This window comes from Notolabrus celidotus, chromosome 21, assembly GCF_009762535.1.
Source record: "Notolabrus celidotus isolate fNotCel1 chromosome 21, fNotCel1.pri, whole genome shotgun sequence".
Lineage (NCBI taxonomy): Eukaryota > Metazoa > Chordata > Actinopteri > Labriformes > Labridae > Notolabrus > Notolabrus celidotus.
In genome coordinates, this window is record NC_048292.1 from 19,536,318 (window position 1) to 19,558,664 (window position 22,347).

Genomic DNA, 22,347 nt, shown 5'->3' on the forward strand with positions numbered 1-22,347 from the left:
GATCTGTTTGGATCTTAAAGTCTTAGTTAAACGTCGTCTGGAGGAGGAGCTGCTTTCTTTAATGTTCAGAAACAGAATAAACTGAAGATATATAAAGTCTGTTTTAATGTGAGGAGTAAACAGGTGTGTGGGTGAACAGGTGTGTGAGGTGAACAGGTGTGTGAGGTGAACACAAATGAACTGAGTCCTTCACAGAGAAAGTGTTTGTGCTGTTTAACTGTAGATTGATCACACATGCATGCAGAGCAGCGTGTTCGAGTGATTTAGAGTTTAAAACAGACTTTAGTCAAACAAAGCAGGAACACCAAACACTCTGACTGATACAATTATGTCCTTGTGAAGCGGACTGGAGTGTCAACACTTGACGCCATGATTAGCGTTTGACAAAAACATGTTTAATTAGAGGAGTTAAGTGAAGAGGCAGGCGCTGAAGCATTCAAACATAAAGCAGCCTCTGACCCCCTTCAGCCACGAGGATAATGGGATTCCACGTCAATAAACACTTACAGAGAGTTTTCACAGCTTCCTGCAGAACCCCTTTTTAAAAGTCCAGTTCCAGCCCTCCGTCACAGAGCTGCTGTTTGTTTTCATGTGACTCTTATTTGTGTTTCTTCATCTGATATCAGCGTCTCTCTGACTCGGCCTCAGAAACGTCTTCCAGCTAAGGTGTCCTCGCCGGCTGCCTGCTGAATTATTCATGCCTCAGTTCAATACTATTGGATCGGGGAGAAGGGGACTGAAAAGTTGAATTACAAAACATCACATTCTTTCATCTGCTCAAGTTTTTTCTCAGAGTGCAGAGGTCAATTATGAGTCCTCTGGCGATGACTGCCATGAATAAAACACCGGCGGGCTGCAGAACCTTGGGAGACTTCCTCCACTTGTGTAGATTATTGACGCTTTTATTTTTTCTCCTCCTATCCTCAGGTTAGAGAAAAAGAGCCTTTGTCTGTGGTCTCCTGCACTCCTCATGCCTCCAGCGCCTCCGGGCAAAAGAGGCCTAATTTGCAGCGTTTGTCTGTTTTGGGGCCAATTATTCTAAAAGCAAATGTTCTGGAAACACAATAAATAGAAAACAATAAAGAGAAGGCCGACTCATTTCATGCATTTTAATCATCCTCACATTAAACATGCATTTTATTTACTCACCTCGCTGTCTTTAGACACACACACCTGTGGAACATGGAGTTCTAATGAGACCATCAGGTGAGTTCAGAGATAAGGTATTATCAGGAGGATGTGGAGGCAGGAGCAGCTTAATGACCTTCAAAATAAGATTCGGATTCATTTATAAAGAATAAAAACACACAACGTTAAAAGTGCTTGTTTTTACACCAAATATCTTCTCTCTTTGTTCAGATGATGCAGGTAAATGTTCCAACAAACACCTGAACCTTTATTTAAATCATGTTTTACTCTAAGTCTGTTTCAGACAAAGGATACTGAGACTGATCCTTTGATTAAAAACACACTCACAGTTTGATTTATAGATTCAGTCTAATGGAGATCAGGGTCCTCTCTTTGTTCACAGACATAAAATCAGATCTACAGGTTTCTGTTTTTCATTTTCACTGGAAGAAGATAATATAATAGATCATAAAAATAAAAACACAACCATCAATACGACGTGAGAGAAACTGAAGCTTCATGTCCTGCAGGAGCAACATTTAAAATCTCCTTTATTTGAGTTCAGTCTTCAGTGAGACGACGAGGGACAGACTGTTTAAACCAGAGAACAGGTAAGACTGGTTCATGAAAACACCTCTCAGACTCCTGATGTCAACTCACTGAGACAAACAGAGAGTCATTGTCTGCAGGGGAATTTCTGAGACACCCGGACATGATGCAGGACTCTCTCTGTAGATCAGACTCTATTTTCTGTCCTGTCTCTGGTCCTGTCTTTGCAGGTGGCTGCAGCAGGACGAGCTCCAGGAAAAAGCATCTCTGTTTTTTTTTCTGCACTTGAGAGTCCTGGTTCCTGGAGGACCTGATGCTGCAGCCTCCTGTGTCACGGCCTGATTACTGTGGGTTTTGCTTTTATCTCATAATGAGCTGCAAACTGCTGAGACCAGGTTTCTCATGCAAATGCTTCAGATCTGCAGAGAGCAGCGAAAACACTTGTTGACAGTTTAGATGCATCTTAAAGAAAAAAGAGGACCTGGACCTGCTCCGGGAAATAATCTGACACTCTGAGGGAAACTGAGGAACAGACACTGAAGGAGAAATATTAAAGTAATATCCTAATCTCAAACTAATGCATTTAATTTACATATCCTCACATACAGCAGGACTGTGCAGGACTGTGCAGGACCACCAGGACCCGACTAACAGTCTGTGCTGGATTAATAAAATATTTATGTCTGTAGATCCACCCTCAGTAATTAGAAGGAGAAGAAGTCTTGTCCTGCTGTACTGTCTGATATTTAGATCTGATTTGAAGGAGCGTTTTCACATCAGGATGCAATTTAACCTTCAGAGAAGATCCAGGCTTTCTCAGATATAATACAGGCAGTCAGCAGGGGGCGCTCTAACTGTGCTGGCTTCACAGTCAGTGCTCATTTTAATATACCATATGGTGTAGGTGGTTATGTTAAAACTTGGGGTAATGTAAAAATGTAAACATAAAAATATGCACAAAGTTTCCATTGACTCTCCAACAAATTCTCGATATCATCCCAAAATAAACTTGTGAGGAAAATTAAAACAACATTAAGATGTCATCTATTTACATATTCTATTTTTATATGACAAAATTTGGATATCACATCTGATGTCAAACTTAAAAGACAAACTTTTATGACATCAGGTGTCTAAACTCACTCTGATAAGTTTTAAATCTAGAGCAGATATTTGTTTTATTAGCTTTCCTGAATTCTGCGAGTCAAACACAGCCTCCATGTCTTTATTTATTACTGAAAAGTAAAAGGGTTCAGTTATATACCTATTTGTTTATTTATTTATTTGTTTATTTATTTTTTTATTTTTTTTAGTATCCCATTCGTTTTTACCTGTGATAAATGTATTGTGTTAGAAATCAGCACATTTACCATAAGTGGTTCAGTACCGTGTGACGTCACACTGAAACTGATCACGTTGGGGGCGGAGCTGCTTAACTTTCAGCCGATCAGCGCGCGCGTCCGCAACGTAACCCGGAAGAGGGACCAGAATCTGAAAAGAGCGCCTTGGTTCAAAGTGGAGACGTTACCTGAAGGTAAGACTCGACTTTATTTACTAAAAAACTGTAAATAACTCAAACTAACGAATTATCAGCGGTGTAGAGATGTTTTAACATTATGTTAAACCGAGCGTGAAGCGGAGTGACTTTATATAATAACTTCTGTTTGTGGTCTAAAACGAGGCAGAGTATTAAAGTGACTAATTCAACCGATCTGTGTTTTTATTAAAGAGTCTGAGTGTTTAACAGAGAGGCTCCTTTAATCTAAAGTTTATACATCAAAATTAATGGTTTCCTCTGGGCAGGGCACACACACACACGCACGCACGCACGCACGCACGCACGCACACACACACACACACACACACACACACACACACACACACACACACACACACACACACACACACCCACACACACACACACACACACACAGCTGCCACATCACCACACAGGTTCATCACACACAGTCTCCATTTACACCTTTAGCCCGTCTCCAGTCTCTGTACCTTTATACCTTTGTTTATATTTAAAGTATCACACTCACCTGGTGTCAGTTTGCCCTGTAGGACAGGTGCGTGTCCGGAGATCTGTTCCTCAGTGTGTAGCTTCATGATAGCCTGCAGAGGTGTACTAAACCTGAGCCTGACAGTCACAGTCGGTCTCATCGTGTGTGTGTATGTGTATGTGTATGTATTTGTGTGTGTGTGTGTGTGTGTGTGTGTGTGTGTGTGTGTGTGTGTGTGTGTGTGTGTGTGTGTGTGCGTGCGTGCGTGCGTGCGTGCGTGTGTGTGTGTGTGTGTGTGTGCGTGTTCATGTTGAGTCTCAGTTAAAGAGTCCGCCCCCCTGCTGTGTGTGAACAATGACTGAATGCAGGGTTCCCACTCGTCCTGGAAAACCTGGAAAACAGTTGACCAGTTTTCCAGTACTGGAAAACACCTGGAAAATGGGAGAAAAAGTAAAATGTCTTGCAAAATCACATATAATTCTGGAGAATTATTCCAACATGGCTGTGTTTGACCTGACCCGATTAACAAAACCCATCCCCATTCATTGAAAGCTGAGTGCACACTGTGCTGGAAAAGACAGCGACACTGCGCAACTGTTTTCACATCTTTTCTCCTTCACTTCATAATCATGCATTCACAGAAAACGGAGGTATATTGTTTATGTTTTACATTTACGTTGTACATTTGGCTCAATTACCGTACTCTAGCTCAGTTGTTCTCAAAGTGGGGTCCTGGGACCCCTGGGGGTCTGCGAACCATAGCCAGGGGGTCCGTGAAATAATTTGAATACATTTAGTAAATCATAAAATTGTGCTGTGTCTTTACAAAACAGCATACACCGTTGTTATGATACCATTTGGTGGCTCGAAGGGATATGTGAGTCTTGCTACTGTTAATTTTCTGAAAGCGTTTAAGATCAATTACTTGAAAAGTATAAATGCTGTCATGTTGAGTCCAAGAGGAATGAAATGACCCTCTGTTTTAAAGTATACAAGTTGTATTTACTTGATTCAAATTGAAGTGTTATCTGTTTATCACTATGGTACAGGTCTGAAGTATTTACATTGATACAATTTTTACAATTTTTTTTGTGTTTTGTGTGGTATGGTAGTAAGCATGTGCTTTAGTGATGGGAAGTTCGGCTCTTTTCAGAGAGCCGGCTCTTTTGACTCGGCCCCCAAAGAAGAGCCGGCTCTTTCGACTCCCGAACGGCTCTTAATTTAGGATCTTTTGTAGCCGTATATTTTACCTTAATTTTGCAAAAACTAATGGTTTGTGTTGAAAACCCTTTTACGTACGGTGTTTTTATGAGAAGCCTTATATTTGCCCAATTGTGTGCATTTATTCTGTTACAAAATCATTCTCACCCTGATCCTAGGGTTATGATTAGGGTTAGGGTTGTGATAAGGGTTTAGGGTTAGGGTTGTGATTAGGGTTAGTGTTAGGGTTGTGATTAGGGTTAGGGTTGTGATAAGGGTTAGGGTTGTGATAAGGGTTTAGGGTTGTGATTAGGGTTAGGGTTGTGATAAGGGTTTAGGGTTAGGGTTATGATTAGGGTTAGGGTTGTGATACGGGTTTAGGGTTAGGGTTGTGATTAGGGTTAGGGTTGTGATTAGGGTTCGGGTTAGGGTTAGGGTTGTGATTAGGGTTGTGATTAGGGTTACGGTTAGGGTTAGGGTTATGATTAGGGTTAGGGTTGTGATTAGGGTTGTGATTAGGGTTAGGGTTGGGGTTCGGGTTAGGGTTAGGGTTGTGATTAGGGTTGTGATTAGGGTTACGGTTAGGGTTAGGGTTATGATTAGGGTTAGGGTTGTGTTTAGGGTTAGGGTTGTGTTTAGGGTTAGGGTTATGGTTAGGGTTAGGGTTATGATTAGGGTTAGGGTTAGGGTTGTGATTAGGGTTAGGGTTAGGGTTAGGATTAGGGTTAGGTTTAGAACCAGAACTAAACTTAAGCATACAGAACCAGAACCAAACTCTTGCAAACAGAACCAGAATCAAACTGAACCAGAACCGAACCAGAACCGAACCGAACCAGAACCGAACCAGAACCGAAACAGAACCGAACCAGAATCGAACCAGGACCCTACCAGAATTTAACCAGAACCGAACCAGAACCGAACCAGAACCGAACCAGAACCGTACCAGAACCGAACCGGAACCGAACCAGAACCGAACCAGAACCGAACCTGAACCGAACCAGAACCGAACCAGACTTGAACCAGAACCGAACCAGACTTGAACCAGAACCGAACCAGAACCGAACCAGAACCGAACCAGAACTGAACCAGAACCGAACCAGAACCGAACTCAAGCAAACTGAACCAAAACCAGAACCAAACTCAAGCAAACAGAACCAGAACCAAACTCGAGCAATAAGAACCAGAACCAGAACCAAACTCGAGCAAACAGAACCAGAACCAGAACCAAACTCAAGCAAACAGAACCAGAACCAGAACCAAACTGGAGCAAACATTATTAATGTCCTCTCAGTGAGTATTTGCCCGGTCTTCAAGAAGACTCTCTCTGAAGGAACAGATGAAGCCAGGATACAGAGCCTCCCCTCCATCACCTGTATCTTATATCCTCACATGTGATTGGCCACATGGCTGCCATGCTGACTAATCATAACAAAGTTCTGCTGTGAGCAGAGCTGGGGCTGAGCACTGTGAGAGCTGAGCAGCGAACGGAAAAAACTGAGAGCCGGCTCTCTCTCGATGCGAGCCGGCTCTTCTGATTCACTATAAAGCATCGGCTCTCAGAGCCGCTGCTTTTGATCATGACACATCACTAATGTGCTTAATCTGTGTTACAATTATGAGGGGGCCATGGACAATTTTCTCACCTGTAAGGGGTCCGTGGCTCCAAAAAGTTTGAGAACCCCTGCTCTAGCTAGTAGGAGTGCAAACACTCGATAGTGAAAACAAATGGAACAAAAAGAGCGACACAGCTGCACAGAAACTCCACGTTGTAGACATCGCTGATCATGATAGACATCGCCATGCAGGAAGACAGTTTAAACTTTTTTAAATATCTGAGAGATCTTCAAATACAGAGTCTTTACACCAGTGAGATTTTTTCATAGTTTACGGTAACTCAAATAAAAAAACGTGACATTTGCTTTGTTTCATATCGACCACTTAGCAGGATGAATATCATGATTAAGCAGGTATATTGTGAGTTTGAGTTGAGTTGAGAAACATTTGTGGCCATTTTTGTCATTCAGTTCTATTTAGGTCATTAAAGCACTGATCCTCTGATCATTATTATTATTTAATTATTTCAGTAAGGCAGCTTCCAGAGTCCTTTGCTGGCTCTTTTGTTTTTTTCTTAGCTCATTTTGTATTTTTTGAGAAAAGAGAAAGCTGAGATGAGAGTTGCCCATCATTGTTACTTGGTTGCACTAATAAAGTGAAGTGCTGTACATCTGTGGTTGCATTATTCTATTACCAATTTGCCATCATTTTTAAGTATGTAAGAGATGATTTCATTGATAGCCATAGACTACATGTCTTTCAGTGTAGACTTCCACTGAGAGGAACATATTAGACTATTTAGTAACTAAATCAGGAACTAAATTTAGACTGTCATACCAGCTTGATCATCAATGAAAATGCCCTGGAAATGTCCTGGAAAATGATCTCTGGAAAAGAGTGGGAACCCTGTGAATGATCAAGTTCTCACCGCTGGAGAGCTTTATCACTTAAATCATTCATCAGAGTCCTGATGCTGAATCAAACAAACCTACCTCAAATACAAGCCTACTTCAAATAAAGACCTGGTGGTCTCCCGTTCTCTCTCAGTAAACCTCATCCTGCTGTCTCCTCTGTGTTCATGTGTTTCTCAGACTTAAGCTGTGTTTGTGTGTTTCTCAGACTTCAGGTGTGTTCATGTGTTTCTCAGACTTCAGGTGTGTTCATGTGTTTCTCAGACTTCAGGTGTGTTCATGGGGAAGACGTGTGCTCACTCTTCATGCTTTCAGGTGTGATTAAAGGTTAAACTGAAACACGACTCATCCTGTCTCTGTGTGACCCTCTCTGTCTGATCCTGTCTCTGCAGCATCCTCCTCTTCATCACCATGAGCTTCTTCTCTGGTCCGTCCGGTCCTCCAGGCTGCACCAGCATCCAGGAGCAGAGAGACCGCTGGGAGAGGAAACGCAGCCGGACGGCCAAAGAGCTGGTTCAGACGGAGCAGAGATACTGTCAGCAGCTGGAGCTGATCAGCACGGTGAGAGACGGGAGGACCAGGGTCACATGCTTTTAAATGCAGTTTATATGTACTGTATTTAAATGCTTATGTTCTGTTTAGACTAACGTTACTCACTGTTTGTCTGCCTCATGGTTTCATGGGATCAGGTTAGTCTTTACTCACCTGTAGGTCAGTGATGATCTGACTGTAGTCCTGGGATCAGATCCACGTTGTGCAGGTTCAGCTCCTCTGTGTTTATAATGATGATGTTGGAGAAACATCCTTTATATAATCATCATAAACACTCAGAGAGTCAAAAGTCTGCGTGCTTCAGTCTATGTTTGACGTTCATTCAGTGATGAAGAGTTTTCTCCTCTTCTTCAACATGAAGCTCCTCTCTCTGTCCTCGTGTTGTCAGACTGAACGTAGCCTTCGCGCTCCTCTTCCTCCCCGTGGAGAGAACCGACTTCTCCTCCCTCGGCTGCAGACTCATTTCTCCACAATTACTCAGCCTCCGCCCGCTCGCTCCAATTAGGAGTCATTTTTAGGCCTAATGCACATTCAATTTGCTAATCCCATTTTCACTTCAAATGACTTGAGACCGGCACAGCTGTCGCTTCATTGTGAGAGCAGCATCCTAATGTACTCTGCTCATTCGTACAGTTCTGTAGGATGTTAGGGCTCTTTAGTGTGGCCTGTCTGTACATCTGTTCTTTGAGAGTCTTGATAAATGAAGATTTAACTCTGCTCTTTCTTATTAACACAAAGAAGTAACTGTGCTCTTTCTTATTAACACAAAGAAGTAACTCTGTGCTCTCTGCTTCCTGGCAGTACTTTGTGGAGATCTTGAAGGCCAAAGGAACCCTGAAGCTGGACGTTAGAGAGAGCATCTTCAGCTCAATTAAAGCCATCCATTCAGTGAATCAGTGAGTATCCTCTGAATAATTTAAACAATAGCTCTGGAGATGAGCGCGTGGAGGAGAGGAGGATTAAAAATGCAGCGCAGATAAACTCTTGGTTTAGCACATCAGCCTCTTATCTTCTGCATTAGCAGCTCTAACGATGCTGTGCTTCACTGCAGAGGTGATCTGCTCCCCGTGGACACGTTAAGGCATATCAGGTGTGCTTACTGCAGGTGGTATCAATGTTAAAGAACATTATCGTTACTAAAGAACATCCATGAACTCTGTTTGCCCAGCTGACCTGCTGCTGAACATCTCGGGGGCAGAACTCAGAGTCAGACAGATTGTGGTCTCTGCGTATCTCTTTGGACCAGCATTGATCTTTCTGTCTGTGCGGTGAAACCAGCATCTCAGAGTGAGCTGCAAAGACTTCAGAAAGTTTGGCTTTATAAATAAAAGGCTGATGTTTGAAGAGGGAACGTCTATAAGTCAATAAAATACAAACATACTGTAGGAGTCCTGGAGGAGTTTCAAAGATGAGACTTTGATCGTCTCTGTGTTCAAAATAACAGTTTAAAATCTCTCTGTATTTATCAAAGCTCATCCACGTTACTCTGACCTGAACGGCCTCTGAAGCATCTCAGAAATATGAATTCAACTCAGTCAATCATGTGTTCATGTGTTCATGTGTTTATAAACCGACCTGAGCTATCGATCAGTTCTGTCTCCCGTCAGAGAGGTTTTTGAAAAGTTAGTGGCTGTAAAAAATAACAGAATACCTGACAGTGAGTTTAAGAGGAGAAGAGACAGACTGAGCTCTGATTGGTCTGATTAGTTTTGTTCTTCTGACTCTGAAAAATCTAATTTCTTGGAATTGCACCTCTGATTTGTTGGTTTCCTGTAGCTCTGTGCTGTGATTGGTTGAATTTATCTGATAGATTCTCTTCTGTCAGACTGATTGGAGGCAGTCTTCCTGCAGCTCTGGTCCTGAGCTCTGATTGGTTGGTTTCTTGTACTTCTGTTCTCTGACTGGTCTGATCCCTCTCTTCTCTGTGGAGCTGAATGGAAGCAGTCTCCCTGCAGCTCTGCATCAGTTGAGTCCTAAGTTAGGGAGTTATGTCGTCACTAAACTGTACGCTGAAACGGTTGAGTTTGTAACGCAAGTTGTGTCGTTGTTTGGTGTCACCACAGAGTTGCGAGGTTCATCTTCACTAGGAGACTGTAACGTCCAAACTCATCTAAATAATGTCGCAGATATGACGTTTTCACTCAGTTTGGCCAATCAGTGATCAGTTTTTTCTTAATGATGTGTTTAAGTGATAACTCCCGTTAACCTCATAGCATCTGAATAAGCCAACGGAAATCATAACTGCTGTAACTGCCGTTAATCTACAAACAGAAACATAAAGGTAAAATATGACACATCATGTTGATATGGTGATAATTAATCTAAGTGTAAAATAGCAACAGTGACATCTAGTGGTGAAATATATCATGAACTACAACATACGGTACGTTAATATAACGGTACTCTAATGTTGTGCAGATATACAGTAATTATCTCTGTTCGTGGGAAACTAAAGTGTGAGTTAAGATCAGAGTCATCGTACGTTTGTTCTTGTGTTCTTGTTCATTTAATCTAACACAGAGAGCGTGTTGTCGACCCATCACAGCTAGATGATCTCTGCTTCTCCTCATCCTTCAAATGATCCTGTCTTTGAAAACAGAGCACCATGAGAGGCCGGTCTGTAACAGAGGACTTTACTCAGAGCGAGTCAAAGTGTCAAATTTAAGATGTAACTTATGCTAACGTTGGAACTATCTCAGCTTGAGCAACGCCCAAAAGTTTAGAGATAGAAAACTCAATACTGAATGAGACAGTACGTTCAAGCTAGGCTACGTTTGAACTTACGCACAGCTAGTACAACCCAGTACTGGTTCTGAGCTCTGATTGGTTGGTTTCCTGTAGTTCTGTCCTCTGATTGGTTGATTTCCTGTAGTCCTGCCCTCTGATTGGTTGGTTTCCTTTAGTCCTGAGCTCTGATTGGTTGGTTTCCTGTAGTCCTGTGCTCTGATTGATTGGTTTCCTGTAGTTATGTCCTCTGATTGGTTGGTTTCCTGTAGTTATGTCCTCTGATTGGTTGGTTTCCTGCAGTCCTGAGCTCTGATTGTTCAGTTTCCTGTAGTCCTGAGCTCTGATTGGTCTGATCCCTCCCTCCTCTCTCCTCTGAATGAAGGCAGTCTCCCTGCGGCTCTGGTCCTGGGCTGAGCTGACAGACTCTCTCTCACTCTGGTGTTCAGGATGAAGAGTGAAGTATGAATTACACGGTGTGATGTGTTGGATAAATGGTTCCCTGGTTCCCATACATCTTCATTATGAGCTCCTTATTGAATCAATGTGTGAAACATAATGGAAGCAGTCCATTTAAAGAGCTCCTCAGAGAGTCTGTGTGTTCAAGCTTGGTGATTGATTATAGATCCTCACGTTTCCTCTTCACTGAGGGCCTCTGATATTAGATTTACATGAACTCTGTGTGACAGAAGAACGGATTATAAAAGAGGTGATAATTAGCTCTGATTGATACGTAGAGACTTCCTCATCAATCTGTCATGCTCACATCCAGAGAGCTGTGAGTCAGAGAGAGAGAGAGGAGGAGTAATAAAGGAGGGGTAGATGTGTTGATGGAGTTTCTCTCTCTGACTCCAGTTTTATACCTATGTCAGAGAGGAGAGAGGGATGACTCCACACCTCTGTTTAGAGATCAGTCTCATAAGTATCATCTATAGACTTTTTATAAATGGACGTAGTATCCGTGATGCTCCCATCTGTTTCTGAAGCGTTGTTTTGAGGTCAATCTTCGGCGGCAGCGATAATGCTGCTGTCGAGCGATTGTGACGTAAAGAGACGGGCTTTGAGCCTCTTAGCCAACAGCTACAGTGTTCCCGCCTGTCAATCAAGGCAGCTGTGCCTCTCATTTGGAGACTCGTAATCTCAATATTTTAGAAATTACGTTTACGAAAAATAATTCATCCCCGTACAGTGTGTGCCGATCAAGAAATGAGTTATCCAGACTACACTCGTCTTTTGTACTAGGCTGTAAACATGTTTATTTCTGCTGTAAAGATCGTCTTTTTTGAATTGGTGTGTATGTGGTTTCTGGTACTTCTGGAGCCAGCCTCAAGCAAATCCTCGATGAACTGCGGTTTTTAGCATTTCAGCATTGGACTCATATTCTTAGACTGGAGGCTGCCGCTTGGTATCACCTGAGGCAGGGTAACACGTTCACGTAAGTACTTCACAGCTTTGTTTATGTACCACTCTACCTTGATCCCAGACCCACCTAGGTCCCAGACTTACCTCACTGCTTGACTTAACTTGGTACAAGACTAAACTTGGTCCCAAACTTACATAAGTCGCATTCCCCCTGGTCCCAGACTCACTTTGGGCCAAAACGTACCTTTGTCCCAGATATAACTTGGTTCCAGCCTTACCTTGGTCCGAGACTTACCCTGGTCCCAGACTCACTTTGGTCCTGGACTTACCTTGGTTCCAGACTTACCTTGATCCCAGACCCACCTAGGTCGCAGACTACCCCTGGTCCCAGACTCACTTTGTGCCAAAACGTACCTTTGTCTCAGATATAACTTGGTTCCGGCCTTACCTTGGTCCGGGACTTACCCTGGTCCCAGACTCACTTTGGTCCTGGACTTACCTTAGTTCCAGACTTACCTTGGTCCCAGATTCACCCTGGTCCCAGACTCACTTTAATCCAAGACTTACCTTTGTCCCTTACTTACCTCTCTCCCTGACTGACCTTGGTCCCAGACTCACCTTGGTTCCAGACATACCTTGGTCCCAGACTCCCCCTGGTCCCAGACTCACTTTGGGCCAAAACATACCTTTGTCCCAGATATAACTTGGTTCCAGCCTTACCTTGGTCCGAGACTTACCCTGGTCCCAGACTCACTTTGGTCCTGGACTTATCTTGGTTCCAGACTTACCTTGGTCCCAGATTCACCCTGGTCCCAGACTCACTTAAATCCAAGACTTACCTTTGTCCCTTACTTACCTCTCTCCCTGACTGACCTTGGTCCCAGACTCACCTTGGTTCCAGACATACCTTGGTCCCAGAATCACCTTGGTCCCAGACTTTCCTTGGTTCCATACATACCTTGGTCCCAGACTTGTTTTGGTCCCAGCCTTACCTCGGTCCCAGGCTTACCTAAGTCCAAGAATTACCATGGTTCAAGATTACTTTGGTCCCAGACTTACCTTTTCCCCAGACTCAACTTGGTCCCGGACTTAGCTTGGTCCTAGGCTTACCTTGTTCCCAGATTTACCTTGGTCCAGGTTTTACCTTGGTTCCAGACATACCTGGTCTGAGACATACCTTGGTCCCAGATGTACCTTGGTTCCAGACTCACCTTGGTCCCAGACTTACCTTGGTCCCAGAGTCACCCTGGTTGGACCTGCGTTTTTCAATTCTGGATCAGAGAGGTTGTTACTCCTTGAATTCTTTAGCAGGTCTCTGAATCCTGACTCGCTGTAAAGCAGAAACTCTCTTCGTTGTTGCAGCATGTGATGGATCTGTGATGGCTCTGTGATGGCTCTGTGATGGCTCTGTGATGGCTCTGTGATGGATCTGTGATGGAGGAGTGTCAGAGCGGACGTTTATTCACTGGATGCTTCTGTCTTTATTTACTGAAGCAGAGAGCACGGGGAGTAGGGATGGGAATTTACCGTAATCCTTGTAATCGATTACTCGAATTTCCTAATGAACGATTACTCGAGTACTCACAATTATTATTATTTTTTAACCATAAATAAAAATAGATAAATAAAAGGCCGTGGGACACGGACCTACCAGACCAGAATTGTAGTAAGTTCTGCTGCCTTTTCTTCAGACATTTTTTCCACTCTCGTAGTTGTTGTTCTCTTTGATGGTAGCTTGTACTCCGGCTTGACTAACGCGATCAGCTCTTTGAAGCCTTCTCCTTCCACAAAACTTAATGGGAGCATATCTCCAGTTACCATTTTGGTTATTATCAGGCTAATCTTCTCCGCTCTGGTTTCATCACAACGACGTGTGCTAACAGGGCGAGCAAAAGACTTGATGTGAGACTGCCTGTTATCTGTCTCCGCTGTTTTCTCCTTATGCTTTAAGCGTATGTGGTTAAGCATCAAACTAGTATTTCTATGGTATGTAAGTTTAATGCCACATATCTTGCACTGCTCATTAACTTCATAGTTTTTTCGAAGCGCTTCCAGACATCACTTTTTATAACTGACATGCCGCAGGTGTCGCAGACGGCTCTGTGTTTGTTGTGCTTTCGCTTTCGGTTGAATGACGTGTTCCTAGAGAGTTGCCGTAGCTGCCGTAAAACAGTTGTTTTTGCTGAAATCTGGCTCGGTGTGTTCTAAAGCTGAAGCCGTGGCCGGAGAAGTCAAACGTTTATATCCCGTTAATTATTTTCCTACCTAGTATATTTAGTTAGGCGAAAACAAAAAGCACATGGTCACACATGTAACACTGTATGATTATCTTGCCAGGTGTGCGAATAACAAAATACTATTCGAATAATGGGGTCAACGGCGAGTACTCGAGTACTCAAGTAATTGTACCCATCCCTAACGGGGAGCGGAAGGAATGAATCCAGCTTTCATTAAGCTTTTTTTCCCTTACATAAGAAACACAGATGAGGACACATCGACATTCAACACAAATCATTCAGAGACAAGCAGGACCATTATTCACAGCTGCTGACATGACAAGCAGGAATCACACTCTTCAAAGAGCAGGCAGTGAATCCAGAGAGGAAGAGGAGGAAGAGGAGGAAGAGGCAGAGGATGAGGAGGTGTAGCAGGAGCAGGAGGAGGTCATTATGAGAGCAGGTCCAGTCTGAGAGGAGCTCACTCTGCTTTTCTCTTATCAGTGATTGTTGTGTTTGTGCATGCCGTCAGTAATCTTCATGTTTTTGTCCGGATGATTAGTATTCGTGTGTTCAGGCCGTCCTGTGATGAAGGCTCCTCGGCCTGGATTGTTTGGTGGAGGTTGTATCTGCCCCAGATGTCGCCGCTGCTCAGAATTAATGTGGATTAACGTGGCTAGCGCTGAATGCTAATGTTATCTCCTCCTGCCGCTGATGGCCAGACAATTTAATTGCTGCGAAGAAAGTATAAAAATTGTAATCCATAATTTCATATTTATCATAATAGCCCGCGGCAGAGAGAGGGGGAAAAACGGAAACCGAGTTTTTCCCGCCCTTTGCCCTCGTTAGAAGTGTCGGCTGCTCCTGCATCTCCTGATTATGAACAGAGGCTACCTTAGTGCACAACTTCATTAAAATCTATTTAAATCAACTTCAGCTGCAAAGTGCTCCTTCTTCTTCTTCTTCTTCTTCTTCTTCCTCTTCGTCTTCCTCAGCGTGTTCGAGCACAAGTCTCTGGGAACATCATTAGAGAGGAAGAGGAATGCGTGCGTGTGTGTGTGTGTGTGTGTGTGTGTGTGTGTGTGTGTGTGTGTGTGTGTGTGTGTGTGCGTGTGTGTGCGTGCGTGCGTGTGTGTGTGTGTGTGTGTGTGTGTGTGTGTGTGTGTGTGTGTGTGTGTGTGTGTGTGTGTGTGTGTGTGTGTGTGTGTGTGTGGTACTTCCTCTAAGTTTGGATAACAAGCTCCTTCACGAGTGTCAACACCCCCAGCCAATCGCCTGCGTGTTACTGTAATGTGCCTGACAGGCTGAACGGCTGCTCTTCCTCGCCTTCATCCTCTTGTTTTGTTCCTGAGTTCAGCGGGCGTGCTCTCACTACAAAGTGGCCCCCGGTGCCCTGAAGGTAGACCCACCGTCTGGGTCCCGGTAAATACGACACCCGCAGGGAGAGGCCTTCAAATGACACTACAGAGAAGTCCCATTAACGGGGAAGCAATCCTCTGAACTCTGCTCAGCCTCCGCTCTGCCTCTAAACATGTGAGTGTTTGGTGAAAACGATGCTTCAGATGTGATCTCGGCTGTTTGAGCGCCTTCCTTCCACTGATGCGGAGCAGCAGAGCGCTCAGGCGGTAATGAGCATTAGCTTAAAGTCCGACCCGTTTGACTGCAGGCTAAATGCTCAGTGGGGGGCACATAGAGAGGAGCGTGTCAAAGGTCTGATGCACCAAAATAATACCACCCAGTCTGAAGTAGTTTCCTCTGCCGTCGTGTCCTGAGTGAGTAGAGAAACTCAGAGATGAAGTCTGAGTGCTTCAACAAAGACTGACGGTAATTATCACGCCGCAGTTTCACAGATGTGTTCGTGAACAGGGAAGTAACAGTTTCTCATGAGGCCGTTCAAAATCAGAGAGAGGAAAAATGAATATTCATTTATTTTTAAACAGCAGGGGGCACTATCTGCCTCGGCTTTATGTCGTTTTTATTTTTTTTGTTGATTTATGTATGTATTATGTATTGATAGGAAAGCTGGAGAGAGACAAGGGGAGCAGAGAGTGAGGGAGACATGCAGCAATTTGTAGAGGTCGGTAGTCTGACACGGGACTTCCACCAGATCCGTGTCCGGTCCGTCTTTGATCCGCTGCGGTCCGGCTCCGCGTGCTCTCTTCCGTCAACACCCACCGGTTGCGTCTTCATAACACAGCACGGAGCAGGACCGCAGGACCGCCGGACAGATGGAGTCATGTGACCGAGGTTGTCCCACGGCAATCACTGAGTCAAGGATTCTCCTCCTCCACTCCTCATCCATGTTGTCTTTATCAGCCTCTGAAAACCTCTGACTTGATGACTGCAGGAATTTGGCCTTAACTCAGGGGTTCCCAAACTTTATCATGCCAAGGCCCCCCAAACAGCATTAGCTTCTGGCCAGGGACCCCCTTTGCGAACCCACATACAATGCTTCAAAATATGTAAAGAAACATCAACTTTTAGAATTTTTTTTTACCTTTATTCACTTTTCAATAATTATTACATTCGTTTTAGCATAGGAAATGTTTAACAAACGTGTATTCAGCACTGCATATTCCCACTGAATAATAAACTTTTCATCAAACTGTTGACAGATAAGAACAGAACAAAAGAAATGCCACGAGAATCCCACAATTACGGCAGTTTGCGTACGTTCAATCAGGACAAATGGTTATAACATTATTAAAACAAAAAAATTATATTCAATTTTTTTCCCTTCCCTCCAATTTTCTGTGGCCCCTCTGGCGGCCCTCACTTTTAAAAACCCCTGGTCTAACCTGTAACCGCTGTGACGAGGACTATAAGCTCTGTATATGGAGTACTGTCCTCTACTGTAGGCCAACAGCGCCCCATTCCATGGATGTTTGATGTTGACTTCAGTGTGTGGATACACATCTGTAGGTGTAAGATTTAAAGATGAGATCTCAGAGTTGTAGATCTAGTTTTGTGAATAATTTTAATGATAAAGTTTTTATTTTCTGTTTGAGATGAATCCTTTGGACTAATCTAAAACTTAAATCTTCAAACACTTCATATGATCATGACTGATTCAAAACCGGTCCTCAGCACATCGTTTGTGTTTTGCACTACATCAACTCATGTCTCACTCAGCGGTAAGAAAACACCAAAACATTATCATAGTGAAAGTTAAAAACACAAACAAACATGACTATTGTTAGTACTCACAACTTTCATTATCCAGTTGTACTGGTGACACGATATCAGGAGAAAAGTTATAATACATACATTTTCCTTATTTTTCCTATAAATACTATATTTTACTAAATGTCATTAATTATTCTGCTTGTCAGAGCCCCCGTGGTGAGAGCTTTTTAGATTCTGATTCGGACTACAGTCCTGAGCAAAGCACCTCATCGGGTCAGAGGGGACAGGCCCGAGGTCGAGTGAGAGGGGCAGTCAGTAGAGTCAGGGGAAGCAGAGGCAGGGGATGGGGACTTGGAGTGCACGCCGGGGAAATGTACGCGCAGGAGGCGGGCAGAACGGCAGAACGGGATTTGATTGGTTTCATAAATTGGACCCTAAAGGCAGGGATTCATTGGTGTTTTCCCAGGTTTACTCCGGCTTTAGATGGCGGGTTTTTTCCTGCTATTTTTTAAAAACACATTATGTATTGATTACCATCAGGACGTAAAGTTCATTTTAACCAGTATAACAAAAAGTGTATCTAAACTGACTACCAACCCCAGCTTTAACCTGAATGAACTAAGATGCTCACAGGATTTATTCCTTGTTTGAAGGTGAAAATAAATGAGCTGCATTAATAAAATGATGCCTTGAGTTTGCCTCTGTGATTCAGCTTTAGTTCAACAGTTTAATCAGGTGTTTTGTTTCCTCTCATAATGAAATAGATTTTATTTCTCTTCATCAGAGATTTTAAATCATCATTACGTGTCAGTCATTAGATAAACGTGGTGACTCAATGATACAGCTCTCTGCTCTCACTAACAGCTCAGTTACCTGTGTGAAACTGACTTAAAGACTTAAAATATATATATTAAGGAGACTCCAGCACTGCTGTATGTACTGACAGGTAGATTCTAAGTTAATTCATCCCTGATCTGAACCTTTCCCCTCCATCAGGTGAAGAATAGCTGATGGAGGAGCTCTTTAAACATTAGATAGATCTGAATGAAGAGTCTCTCTCTCTCTCTCTCTCTCTCTCTCTCTCTCTCTCTCTCTCTCTCTCTCTCTCTCTCTCTCTCTCTCTCTCTCTCTCTCTGTCTCTCTCTCTCTCTCTCTCCTCTCTCTCTCTCTCTCTCTCTCTCTCTCTCGTTGCAGGTCTCTCCTGGTCCACCTGGAGAACGGATACTTTGGGCGAGGCTTCGATCAGTTCTGTCCTCACCTGAACCTCTACAACACCTACGTGGACAACATCTACAACTCCAGCAAAGTGCTGCGGGTGAGACTGAGAGAGTAAACGTCACGTTGTGAGGGACTAGGGTTGTGAAGGGGTGGAAAGTTTCTGGGGAATTTCCATTGGAAGTTAAGCTGGGGAATTTTGAAAATATTCCAAATTGGAAACTTTCCCTTGGGAATTATGGGAATTTATGGGAATTAATTGGGACTTGTGGGTAAATTAATGGAAAGGTATCATATCCAAGCTTAAATATTTGTGTGTTATAAGCAGAAATCCATCCAAAATAGTACAATTAACAGATTTATTTGTAAGTAGAACTTTATCAAGTGTAAAATATTTTATAGAACTATCAGCTCTTTCATTGAAGAACAAAAACATGAATGTTAAGTTAAATATTACTCATCCCCCCGACCCAACCCATTCAAAAATTAACAAAAATGCGATCCCAAAAAAGTCCCATTCAACATGCAAATGAAAAAGCATCTTCCCTCAAACTTCTGAAACCTTGCCTCTGCAGGATTCTAGAACTTATCTGTGTATGTGATGGAGGAATGCACAGTGCATGTAGGGGGCGTGGTCTCCCTGCAGTAAGCAGTGTGCTATGTGCATGTGATTGAGGATACATTGATATTCAACTGTACTTGTATGAAATCTGGTTGTTTTAGTCAGGATTATGCTAAAATATATTTTCCCCAACTATATTTAAGTTCCCTATTAAGAGCCAACCTTCAATTATTTCCATGGAAAGTTTCCAACTTTGAAAATTCACAGAATTTTGCAACCTTATGGGAGGCTATGCAGAGGTTAAAGGTTAACGATGGCTGAGGTCAGGGTTCCTCAGGTGTTCTTTGTGTAAAGGGTTCCTCACAGTGAAATCAGATACGTTCTGTTAGATGCTCCCTCCGCTCTGATGTCTGATTCTTTGTTCCTGAACATACATTTCTCTCTCTATCTGTGTTATATAAGCTCCCTCTGTTCCTGTCAGATATACTGTATATATATACTCTCTATCTGCGCTCTGAACACAGCAACCATGTTTATTTTGATAACTGACAGCACTGAGATGATCAGGACTCCTCGGCGTGTTGACACATACTTGTGCTAACACGATGTGCAGATGCATATTTAATGACATGTGCGCGCTCTGCTGCAGCACACCAGAGGGATCCTTCTGTTTGTCAGGCAGAGAGGATCCACAGAGTGACATGACACTCACAGGTCCACACAGTCTGTGACATGCTCATCATCACCCACTCTGTAACCTGCATGCTAATACTGTTCGCTAAATCTGCAGCTAGCTCTCAGAGAGTCCAGATCTCCTCAGTCTGTTAGCGTGTCTTGATCCTGCAGATCAGCTGATAATCACAGAGCAGCATGTCCATCATGAAGAGACGAGCAGACTCTTTCTTTAAGTGTCAACAGAAGGAACGAGGGGAGAGACCTGCAGAAGTCTTTCATCCAACTGTGTTTAATGTGATCTGAATGTGGACGTTGTTTTTTAAGATGTGTTCTAAGTCAGAGAACTCATCCCTGACCTTCAACTTGTCTTTAAGAATCTCTACATGTAAATAAACTGTCTCCGTTTCCTGCGTGTCTCAGATCCAGCTGAATAAGAACAAAGCCTTCAGACGGTTCAAGAAACTTCAGGAGGATCGTCCGGAGTTCAACGAGCAGAGACTAGAGGACTTACTTCAGCTCCCTGTTCTGAGGATCGACCAGTAAGTCTTCTCTCTTTAAGGGTTACGTTTGACCTTCATCGACAGGACAGGTGAGAGCACCAGGTGGTCTCAGGTCTGGAGCTGAACCAGAGACCAGGTGGAATCTTTCTGTATGTTTTAGAGTAACTTAATGACCTATTTCCCTGGTTCCACCTTTAAGGTCTTCTAATGCTGTCTGAGGTCATGTTTTAAAGATCTCAGGTAAAAGTTCAGGAAGTCTTCATGCTGCCGGACGGCCCAGAACTTCCTCTTAGCTGTGTTCGGCTCCTGACGATGACATGAGGACAGACAGCAGTCTCATAACCTCATAGCTGATCTCATGATGATTGAACCTTTGTGTATCGTCCTGTAAGCTCCTTCAGAAGCACGAACGAGGCTGGTGTAGAGGAACCTTGTGCATTTCAACCAGAAGTTCCAGGAACTTTCAGTCCCCAGAACTACTCTTCCAGGAACTTAATGGTTCCTGTGGCCCGTTGTCGTCTGTGTTTCAATCATGGGCTGAAGTCCAGGGAAGATTATTGAAATCAGGCCAAAAACAAATTAATGTTGCGACACCAACAGACCAGTTGAGGGCAGTAAGAGAGAGACAAAGGTCATTCAAAAAGATGACACCATAGAAGCAGATGGACAGGCTGACATCATTATGAGCGATGCTATAGTTAGCCTGTTAGCATGAAGGAGATTCCTCTTGTGCTGCTTTTGATCGTGCTTTATTACAGATGGATTCACTGAATCAACTCTTGAAAGGAGACGAGCGCGAGCGGCAAAGCCGTTTCAACATGTCAGAGATGGACCGGTGTTTCAGTGTAAACAGTGACCTTGTTAACTGGAGACTTTCACCACATTAGTGAAACATTATAAAACACACAGAGAGAGCACACACTCTACAGACACACACACCTCCTCTGGATGAAAACTCAGAGTTTATATTGTATTTTGATTAAACATTATTTTAAAGAAAATCTTATTGAGCCTTCATGTCTGGAACAAAGACTCCTCTGTTCCAGCACAGGGTGCAGGCTGGACTCTAATATAACATACAAACATCTGTGTTTCTTATCCAGGAGTTTTGTTTTATATGTTTGAGTTTTGTGAATCAAAGTTAAACTTCTGTATCATGTCGCCTCTGAAGTCTGAAGTCAGTGATTCTCACTTTCTGTCAGTCCCCGCTCAGAGACGTTTGAGCTGCAGCGTTCAGAGAACGATGGAAGAAATGAAGAAGCACAACGATAATCTACCTGAGATTATTGAACTCTTAATGAATATAATAACTCCATATTTAAACCTGCTCTTCATCCTGAGTCTTCATCATCTTCAGTTTGTTAGGGATAATTGAATAAAGCTGTGAGACGGTCGGTGTCAGCTCTGGATGTTCTTACAGAGAGACGCTCGGAGAGTAACGTGAAGTGTTGTTTCAGACAGTTTAGATAAATCTGTCTCTGTGGAGGAGTTTCAGTGATCCTGTCTCAGAGCTGTGCTCGGGTCACTTCTCTTCCTCTGTCCTGTGATGTTGTTCCTCCTCTGCTCACCTGCTGCAGGAAACTGTGTGACAGATGTAATGATGATTTCTGTTGGTCGTGTCCATGAGTCCTCCAGCTGTCAGCTCCTCCTCTCTGTGTGTGTGGTGTCGTCTCATGCGGTCCTGATCCGGTTTGTTAATTAGTGAACAAGAGGAGAGACGGGCTGAAGCGTGTTTTCTGATGAAGCAGATATCATGACAGAGGTTTATCAAGCTGCCTGTTTTATCTTAATTAGTTCCTCCTACGTTTCATCTCTCCAGATGTACAGTCGTATAAACGTGACATCCGTCTATCAGCACAGAGACGCTTCTGTGAGCTGAACCTTCACCGGAACATCTGAGACTGAGCGTCTCATTTATCTCATTTATCTTTTCTTCCTCCTCCTCCACGTCTTCATCACGTCTCCTCTGTTTCACTGTTTGTATGGAAGAATCTGCAGCTTTCAGACGACACTCCAACTAATCCTGGTACAGCAGAACAGCAGAACAGCAGAACATGAGAGCATCAG

General features: G+C 43.4%; 1 protein-coding gene and 1 long non-coding RNA gene across 2 annotated transcripts in view; one reads left to right on the top strand and one right to left on the bottom strand.

Moving 5' to 3' along the window:
- Positions 1–198: 198 nt before the first annotated feature.
- Positions 199–3,847, bottom strand: LOC117804942. The gene is made up of 3 exons (XR_004629303.1): positions 3,723–3,847; positions 1,150–1,264; positions 199–1,053 (listed from the first exon to the last, which is right to left on the bottom strand). It is a non-coding gene; the product is annotated as an uncharacterized LOC117804942 (long non-coding RNA).
- Positions 3,086–22,347, top strand: part of arhgef39 (Rho guanine nucleotide exchange factor (GEF) 39) — a 47,490-nt gene continuing 28,228 nt past the window's right edge. Inside the window, exons 1-5 of the mRNA XM_034673399.1 lie at positions 3,086–3,211; positions 7,741–7,909; positions 8,702–8,796; positions 18,523–18,643; positions 20,201–20,319. Coding sequence (XP_034529290.1) covers positions 7,760–7,909; positions 8,702–8,796; positions 18,523–18,643; positions 20,201–20,319 — 485 coding nt within the window. The 5' untranslated portion in view covers positions 3,086–3,211; positions 7,741–7,759. The remainder of the gene's footprint in view (positions 3,212–7,740; positions 7,910–8,701; positions 8,797–18,522; positions 18,644–20,200; positions 20,320–22,347) is intronic.